The sequence below is a fragment of the Pundamilia nyererei genome, unplaced genomic scaffold, assembly GCF_000239375.1.
Source record: "Pundamilia nyererei isolate P.nyererei 1_Seehausen unplaced genomic scaffold, PunNye1.0 scaffold00061, whole genome shotgun sequence".
Lineage (NCBI taxonomy): Eukaryota > Metazoa > Chordata > Actinopteri > Cichliformes > Cichlidae > Pundamilia > Pundamilia nyererei.
In genome coordinates, this window is record NW_005187462.1 from 1,742,634 (window position 1) to 1,752,145 (window position 9,512).

General features: G+C 41.6%; 2 protein-coding genes across 2 annotated transcripts in view; one reads left to right on the forward strand and one right to left on the reverse strand.

The window, feature by feature from the left end:
• Positions 1-4,621, reverse strand: part of LOC102194929 (calcium/calmodulin-dependent protein kinase type IV) — a 21,186-nt gene extending 16,565 nt beyond the window's left edge. Inside the window, exons 1-3 of the mRNA XM_005734970.2 lie at positions 3,670-4,621; positions 719-797; positions 522-584 (exon numbers count right to left, since the gene is read on the reverse strand). Coding sequence (XP_005735027.1) covers positions 522-584; positions 719-797; positions 3,670-3,776 — 249 coding nt within the window. The 5' untranslated portion in view covers positions 3,777-4,621. The remainder of the gene's footprint in view (positions 1-521; positions 585-718; positions 798-3,669) is intronic.
• Positions 4,622-6,317: 1,696 nt separating this feature from the next.
• On the forward strand, positions 6,318-9,168 carry fam174c (family with sequence similarity 174 member C). Its single transcript, XM_005734969.1, has 3 exons — positions 6,318-6,768; positions 8,141-8,263; positions 8,561-9,168. Exons 1-3 carry the CDS (start codon positions 6,509-6,511, stop codon positions 8,562-8,564), a joined length of 387 nt encoding a protein of 128 aa, XP_005735026.1. The 5' UTR covers positions 6,318-6,508; the 3' UTR covers positions 8,565-9,168.
• The last annotated feature ends 344 nt before the right edge of the window (positions 9,169-9,512 follow it).

Genomic DNA, 9,512 nt, shown 5'->3' on the forward strand with positions numbered 1-9,512 from the left:
ATTTGAAAGTTCACAACTCTACAACGCTTTTATCCAACGACATTAAAAGCTGGAGGAAAGTTTTGATTAAGTAATACATATAAATATTCTACGAGTGACCTGACTTGAACTAGACCGCTCACAGTCTGGGAGCTTATTGGCTGTCATCTGATAGATCATTTGGGGTCTAGTGGATCTCTGGGCTAAGACTTCCATTTCCACCCATCAAATAATTCTTTACAAATGCAGATCCACGTTTAAGTTTCTGATGGTTTTGAAAATGCATTTCAGAAAAACGTTTACCTGTTTGCAGCCAAATGGAACCAAGGCTGGGTCCAAGGACAACCCAATTCCCACAGACTCCCTTAAACAAGCATCGTTACAGCTCGGCACAAAACCTATTTTAGGCACTCAACCCTCTTTTCCATTCAGTTTAGTTTCATTTAGATAGTGCCAAACCACTCAAAGTGCTCTATAATGGAGGGTAAAGACCCTACAGTTATAGAGAGAAAACCCCAATAACATATATCGCATATACTTACAATGTTTGGGTGAGAAAGACGCAGCAGAACGCCGATTTCGGTGCGAACAATTTTCTTGTCAATCTGCAACAGAAGAAACATGATCAGAATGGACGGATTTACCCTTATAAGTCAAAACATAACAAATATCTTCTGCTGAACAGTGTTACCCTACAGATTTTTGAAGGTTAAAGTCTCCATCATGCTGGTTCACTGACCGTTTTCTTGAGGACTTTGACAGCGTAGGGCTTCTGGGTCTGTTTCTCCTCACAGCGATACACAATAGAAGTCGCTCCTCTGGAAGGAAACACAAAACAGTTAAACCTGAACACTGCAAAGACCTGTGTGTACAACATGGAAACCAGTCTGAGCTACTGAAAAGGAGGAACTGAGAATTCTTTAATTGGAGCCAAACAGGCACTTGAACTAAGTACTAAAATTTAGTTTCATTTTCAGGAAACACTGATAATTATTCTACTGTATGAATGACACAACATTTAGACTTTTTACTGGTTCCTGCTGGTACTTAAATGTTGGTGCAGTGAAAAAAACCCCCAAGAAACTAGTGTTTGTTCCACTGAAGGGCATTCAGACATGTTCCACTAGACCGAGGTAGGCAACTCCAGGCCTCAAGGGCCGGTGTCCTGCAGGTTTTAGATCTCACCCTGGGTCAACACACCTGAATCACATGATGAGTTCATTAACAGGCCTCTGGAAAAGTTCAAGACATGCTGAGGAAGTAATTTAGCCATTTGAATCAGCTGTGTTGGATCAAGGATACATCTAAAACCTGCAGGACACCGGCCCTCGAGGCCAGGAGTTGGACACCCCTGCACTAGACTATATGACGGAAAATTAGGGCCACATTAAGAAAACAAAATGAATGTCCATTTTTATATTAAAGTCAAAATTTCAAGATTAATTTGAAATTTGAAATGCGGAGATTACAGTTGTCATGTAAAGCCAAACATCTGCCATGGCTCCTGTTCCCTCTACAAAAGGCCTCGTGTGGATGAGTTAGGGAAACAAATTGATCGTTGTGTCTTGTTATACCGCATACATCCTCTTTATTGCACGAGGGCGTAACCATCAATATTCTCACAGCTGTCCACTGCCAGCCATTTCAACTCTTCCAGGTTTGTGTGGGGTTTTCTTTCTTTTCAACCCCCACCACACTGTTCTTGTGCTAAAAGAGAAATGATTTCCTTAACGAAACCAGTTTTGAAGTACAATTTCACGACCTCATCTACACGAGGCTTTTTATAGAACTACAGCAGCTGTGGCAGCTCCACATTTTACACATCTCACACATTTCTCTCAAAATAGTATTTTTTTAAACCAATTAACACAGAGGCCTCGAATCTGTAGGTACTTTTGGTCCTACAAGAGGAAGTCCTTGTGTTTGAAACATGCACAACGGGTTCATCCATCCAATAATACCCCAGCAGATTCTGCAATAGAATCTGGCAGTATGAAACTCAACTTATCTGTTACTCAAATTAAAAAGGTTTAGATAAGGTTTAACAGCTGGTGGACGTATACAAAAAAAATCAAGTTGAGTTTTTATTTGAGATGTTTTATTCCCATCTTTTCTGTTGTGAGTGTGCTTTTTTCTTTTCACACCTGCCTGTCAAAGTTAGACTTAAGTTAGATTATAGCTGGAACAGAGTTGGGTTTCAGTTAGGATTAGAGTAAGATTACTTAAGGGTAAGTCCAATTAAGACATGGGATCACAACCACAACTCTGTGTGTGTGTGTTTAGGGATCTGGTATTCTGCCGGGACAGATGGAGGAAACAGATCCATCTGAGAAGCATCCACAGACTCTCTCTCTCTCTCTCTCTCTCTCTCTCTCTCACACACACACACACACACAGTCCTGGCTGGTCTCCATGGCAACAGGACACCTGGTAATAGAACTGGTGGCGGCATGCTCACACGTTTGATTTCACTGCTGACATCATTTTCATCATTTTCTGCAGATCTGCTGTCAGTGTTGTGGGTGTTGGTGTTTGCTGAGATAACAACAAACACAGTGTGTAAATACACACAGTCCACCGCACGCTGTAAACATTCAAACAACGAACAAACTGCCCGAGCTCCAAACAGTCTGCAGGTCTCTTTCACGACTCATCTTTGTTGTCTTTTAGCTCAAATTCCATGTTTGCTCTGACTTTTTATGGTTTTTAAACATGAGCCACACAGACTGGCAGACACTGAAGCGTCAGAGCATCTGGAGCAAAAGCACAGCAGTATAAATGTACAGGATTAAAACTGCTGCAGTCAAAGTAGAGACGTGTAAGCTAAATGTACTTTAAGCAACCGAAGTACTTATTGATCAATGCAACACATTTGAATGTATTTATTTCTATGTTGTCATTTTTTTATGTTTCAAAATATCCACATCAATACTGACTTGAAAACCTGGAAGATATTAATATGATTTATTAATAAAAATCTGTAAAGTGTTCAAATATATTAATAAAATATTTGACAAACTGTATTGTAAATTGTTCAAAAAAACTTGTATCGGCAAATGGAAATAATTCCCGTATCATCAAAAAGTAAGTATGAAATTGGATAGATAGATAGAGCTAAGAGCTAAATAACCAAATCAAATACCAGTCTTAAAAATGCAAAACCTCTTTGATAAAAAATATACCTCATTTTAAAAATCATTACAAATATGTATAGATACATACACCAGATAGATAGATTATACGCGTGCACCAAGCGCGTGATGCAGCTGTGTTTTACTGTTATCAATATTTTTTAACAGCCTTCACTTAAATCTACTTAAAGTGGCGCAGTCTGAAATCTTATATTGGTTACACAACGTGAATGTGCAGACAACAAGATGCTGCGCATAAAACACATTTTCACTCTGTGATTACACAAGAAGACAAAGATTGCTGACAACATTTTGACACCAAAGCTCAAGCTTCGTTTTCTTGCTTCGGTGTTTCCCGTTAAATTCCAACAGGAACCAGTATTTAACCGGTACCTCATTCAAATGAGTAACCCTGTAATCCACGGGATGGATTATAAAGTGTGGCCAAAGTTAATCCTGAAGGATCACATGGACCCCCTCATGCAGGCAACTTTGGCCCAATGAAGTGTCCATATGAACTCATCGGTTTTCCCCTGCCCCCCCATAATGTGGTCCAGACCTGCCCAGCTCCGAGCTCAGGGTGTAGAATTCCTCCACAGTCCCGTCCCGCCTTGATCCGTCCACCCAGAACTCCACCGGCTCCGAACCAGGCCGGGACGTCGGCATGATGATAGCAGACCTCCCCCAAACCAGCACCAAGAAGACCGGGACCGAGTCAAAGATCACACCAGTTCCGGGACCGGTTCAGACCGGGCCAGATGTGACCCGATCAGAACCAGGAACAGAGTAATCCCGATCAGATCTCAGATTTAAATCCAGCTCGGTAAAACCCAGATTAGAGTCACGGAGGGGGGATGATTCATGATCCTGATGGGCTTTAATCCAGACCAGCAGGGGGAGGAGGAGGAGGGGGATCCGCCTGCTCCTTCAAACTCTCAATCAGGACCGTTTATCTGTGAGGAAAGGGCAAAAACTAAAAGAAGAAAACAAATACACCGAACCCCCGGTGATGAGCACGGCTCTTTAATCCAGACTGAAGCTGGAGCCGGGATCCAGACGCTCCAGGTCCAGATGTGTCGCAGCTTCCATCGGGCCCTAAAAACCTCTCAGACGTCGGATCAGCTCAGTCCATCACCATCCTCCCGGGTTTAGGCTTAGTACCTCCGTGTTTTCACTGGCAGAAACGGACCGTCCGTCTCTCCGGAGCGCAGCAGCCTCCCTCCGGAGATGCAGCCCACAGAGCCACCACAGCAACACCGAAGAGCGGGTACGTGTCGGGAAACAGACTGCGAACACCGGGGTGAGTAGGTGGAGGGTGTCAGCGTTCGATGCTCAGGGGTCTGATTCCCGGGTAGGGCTGCTCCAGATGTCTGATGGATCTGCGGAGGGAGAGAGATGCTGCTGTAATCTCACAGCCCCGCCCCACCGCCACCCCGCAGACCAATCACAGCCCCGCGGGGGAGCCGAGTCGCACTCCTATTGGACCACCATCCTCTCAGTCACCGAAGTTCTGTCAGCAGCCTAAATACAGAAATAACCTAAATACATAAATGTACATTAGCGTGACATGTGGAGACTTTGATTCTGCGCGAATCAAACCACTCTTTCACACGTGCCCAGCGCCGCAGAAGCACAGCGCTGAAACACTGAGGCGCTTCCTTCTTTGCATCTCATCAGTTTCTGGTCAGGTTTTAACGAACAAACAGGAGACGCACTCCACAGCTTTATTTGCAGTTTGATATAGTGTTGTGCTAAGGATTATTATTGTTTCTAAGATAACCTCTATATTTCAAAGACATCATACTGTGGTAACCTTGGGGCAACAGCTTCCTAACTTAAACAAGCTGCAGGACTTTTATTTGAGCACTCCAGAGGGTGCAAAAATTAAAGAGACATTAAAAATATTATCAAACTGAATTCCGGGACTCCATAAAGATATTTGTGAACATGAAAGGATGAGTGCACAACACTAAATACATCATTATCTGAAAAGAGAAGCCAGTGAGAAATGCTTTAAACCTGCAGTCCGTCTAATATCCACCAGATGGCGCCTCTCCTGATTGTACAGAAGTCCACAGTAAACTAAAAAAAATTGTTAAACCTTTGGACTGATGAAAGATAAGCATAATTCCCTAACATTTGTTATGTGGAGTTAGTGATTTACTTTTTGCTCTAGCCCACTCTGCTCTGATCTGCTGGTTGTTGTATTTTAATTGCCATCAGCAAAGTTGCAGAGTGCCCTCCAGTGAAAAGAAGTGTGCATTGTCAACATCCATACCACGATTGTCTCTTCTTTACTTTTTAATTTTTTCTATGTGTCCTTATTACGTTGATACCTATACGTCATCAATTACATGAAAATATCGTCTTACCAATATTCCAGTAAAGTAAATAGAATATACAAAAGAAATACCAAACTATTTAAAATACATCAGGTGGTCTTAATTATTTTCAGCCTCGGTCGTTGTGTCCTTGGGCAAGAAGCTTCACCCGTTGACTGGTGGTGGTCGGAGGGGCCGGTGTCGCCAGTGTCCGGCAGCCAGGGCAGCTGTGGCTACAATGTAGCTGCCATCAGCAGTGTGTGAATGGCTGAATCTACACTTTGGGGTCCATACAAATACAGACCGTTTACCCTCTGTGCGCGCGCGCGCGCGCGTGTGTGTGTGTGTGTGTGTGTGTGTGTGTGTGTGTGTGTGTGTTTCTATCATTGTCACATTTGATTAAACAAATAAAAACTACACTGTAAACAGTATAAAAGTTCACATGAACCAGCAAGTTTTTTTTCTGGATTACATTCAGTGACTCAGACAACAGTGTGAGAACAGTGACAACAGCTGGTTTTGTATCCTTGTTGTGTGTCTGCGTGTCTTTATACTCATCAGTGATCAATTTGTGTTATACTGGTTCTTTTTGAGTCCCTTTGTGAGATAGGGTAAGATATAGGTTACATTATTCATCCTAGAACTTGTTACAGCAGCCTATTAAACATAACGTATAACAAATAAGCTTAGATGAAGTATAAATGCTTAAAAATAAAATAAATTACAATCTAAAACACAAAAAAACTTTAGCGTCCATTTTTATATTTGTATAATTTTTAAAGTGTTGGGTTCATGGTGTATTTTGTGGTACAGTGCTGCGTAAACCCCGCGCCTCCTTCTGCGGATTGGTTTGCAATGATTGGTCGGTGAGCGGTAACGTGCGGCCCTACGACTGCGACTCCATCTTTGTTGTGACGTCGACCCTTGCTGGACGTAAACTTCCTTGTTGGGATTGTCAACAGTGTGGCGGTACAGTTTAGCTAACGCTACGTGTATCTGGGACTCTGCTTCCGAACCGCTTCGAAAGTCGTTAAGCTTCCTTTCTTATTTTTTGTTTTGAGAGTTTTCAAATATAAAATGACTTTTTATCGAAGTCTCTCAGCGGTTCTTGTATCGGTATGCTGGGTTCCCTTGTCCGTGGCGGAGGAGGTGAAGAACAGCACCGAAACTCGTAGAACCGCCGCGACGAACTCCAGCAGGGTTAACGCCATAAACGGCACCAGCAAGGGTCCGCTTAATACCTTCAACGTGGACAGCTCGATGATCCAGAGGGCCCTCTACGTCCTCGTTGGCATCACTATAATCGGCGTCCTCTACTTCCTCATCCGAGCCGTGCGGTGAGAACTACAATTTAATTCAAGATCAAAAACCATGCTTCTTACAGTCGCTACGCAGTCACAATTTCGGCCTAAAATGTCCAAAATAATTCGAAATATTTACGGATCAGGTGAAAGCCGAATTGAAGAGCACATTTTCCAGCTTCAAAAAATCACTTTACAGTACTTCAGTAACTTTTGAGAAGCGAAGAAAGTTTAAAAAACTGGATTTATGAATGGAGTCTGCTGATTATAAGGTGCTGCACGTTTATTGTTAGCTTTTTGACATAGATTGCATTCTCGGGGTACACGGTTGTGTATATTACTGTATCTGACAAGTTATTAGAGAAATCCAAAAGTAAGAATAGAGTAACATACATAAAGCCGAATTCCCTCCATAAATCTAACAACTTAAAACTTCCGCTTGTATAAGCTGTTTTTATGTGTTGTAAATGACTATATATAAGTCCTGCATTATGTTTTAGTAACCGTTTTTAGTTCGGCATACACTCCAAACTCCTATCACTTCTCTCAGTGTAACCGTTTCTGATAACAGTAGGTGGAACTTGGCCTCTCGTTTCATCCGACGTAGTCTTTGGTGAGAAGTACGTTTTTAATTTGAAGTCAGCGAACCTGCTCCTTACAGACGGAGACTATGCAGTCAGAATCGAGGGCCAACTGTCACAATAATTACAAATATTTACAGAAGCCAAACGGAAGTCACGTGAGACACAATGTGTCCTCAACTTGAGAAGCGGAGAAACTTTAAAACTGTGAATAGTGCGGCTTAATGTTTGTCCACATATGAGGATTGGCAATTTCTAAACTTACACTAGAGCAAGCCTTTTAGTGGCCACTCTTCAGTCCCGCCATTAGTTTGTCAGTGAGTCAGAGCCAGTTGGACACATTGTGTAACCTCAGTCTGAACTTCATCAACCTGAAGGTTTAGTGACAGGCTGCTGGCCTTTGGTCTCTCCCATCATTTAAAGCTGTGGTGTTCATATGAAATCACAGGTTTGGTTCCCACCTGAGTGATGTCACACCAAACGTCATTGTAAATTCAGTCGTTTTAAGCTCTGTCTCATATTAGCGATGTGACACACCTGTGCAGAGTGTCAGTCGTGCGTTTGTGTGAAGTTGCTGGACTCACTGTGCGGTTCAGGAGGTAACACTTAACACTAATCCTGGTCTACCAGTGTCTCGATTTGTTTTGGCCATCACTTGTTTAAGTGCCTTTACATTAAGAATGTCATTCTCCTAACATTTCACATTCAGTTCATAAATATCATAATTCACCCGTGTTTTTTTTAAGTGCTGGACATTACAACTACCTGTTTGGAGCACAGTGGCGTCCAGTTAATAGTAAATGTCTGTTTTGTGATGATGTCGTCAGGCTGAAGAAGCCCACCCACAGAAAGAAGTATGGTCTACTGTCCAATGAGGACGATGCTGTGGAGATGGATGCGGTGGACAGCGACGAGGACGACACGCTGTACGAATCTCGCAGCCTCCGCAGGTCAGAGGTTAACAGGCAACAGCAGTAACGCTGAAATAGAACCAGAACCTGATTTTAAGGCTAATACCAGTAAAAGTTTATTTTTATTTTTTATCTGATGTTCATCAGCAAAAGTAAAAAACATAGAATCATGAAAACACAAAGTTGTCAAAAGAATAAATAAATACATTTGATTATTTTGAATAGTTTGATTATTTAAATAATCCAGAGACGCTGACTGGAATTGTTCCAAAGTCTGAACTTTGCTGACTTTGATTTACAGTCAGTCTGATTGGTGTTATCTTTGTCTCTGTTCAGATGAGTCCTGGTCTTTGTCCTCTGACGGATCAGCCCGTATTGATTACAGATTGAGAGAGGGTGGGAGAAGTGACCAACGACTGCTGAGAGAAGTGGAAATAACAAACAAACTGACCAAATAGTCACTGAAGAAAAATGCCAAATCTCAGCTGCTCAAGGAAGATGAGCAGGATAATCCAATTTTTGTTCTTTTAAATGTGGTGTCGGATGAAATGCAGACATGACGGATCAGTGGATCCTCATGAGGCCAAATGTTCCTTTTCTGTTCGTTACTCCTCTTTAATATTATTTCAGAGTGTTTTTCTAAGAGTTTATTTGGTGTGTTTTTCCACTCTGAGCTTTTCTGCTCTGACTACATGCTTTATACTACTGCAGACTGATGGCAGGCAGCAGCAATGGTGGTGTGAAATGCTGCAATTGATCAGGATTTGTTGTCCTGACAGACGGTCAGCCTGCCCTGAAACAGTGTTTCACATCGGCTGTGTTGAGACTAAAAGGGTGAATGTGAAGCTTTTGTATAACTCTGATTCCTGATGACATTTTTTCTCTGTGGACAAGATTCACACTTCTTAACAAAACATTAAAATCTCATTTTTGAATATAAAAAAGTCTTATCATCTGTTTTTGTTTTTGAACATGAGTCTTTATTTTTTATCATGTCGTGTCAGGTGACATGATAGGATATATCATCTTTTACAAACTTAATATAAAATTAAAATATCTGTAGTTAAAAAATGTGCTTACAGTATTGGAAAAAATAATTTTGTAAAAGCGCTGCAGAAGTGAAAATACATGAAGTAAAGAATATTTCCAAAGTACATGAAGTTTTAGTAAAATATGTAAAAATGTTAGAAAATTAAATTAGAAACAGGGATGGATGAGGATCTCAAAGCAGCTACTGAGTCTGTGTAACTGCTTGTTTGTTTTTTTAAATAATTTAATCATTACTTAG

Bases quoted from the DNA above. Each gene is read 5' to 3' on its own strand.
- fam174c (XM_005734969.1), top strand. From the start codon at position 6,509: ATGACTTTTTATCGAAGTCTCTCAGCGGTTCTTGTATCGGTATGCTGG. The intron at 6,769-8,140 runs GTGAGAACTACA...TGATGTCGTCAG, and splicing joins TTCCTCATCCGAGCCGTGCG to GCTGAAGAAGCCCACCCACA.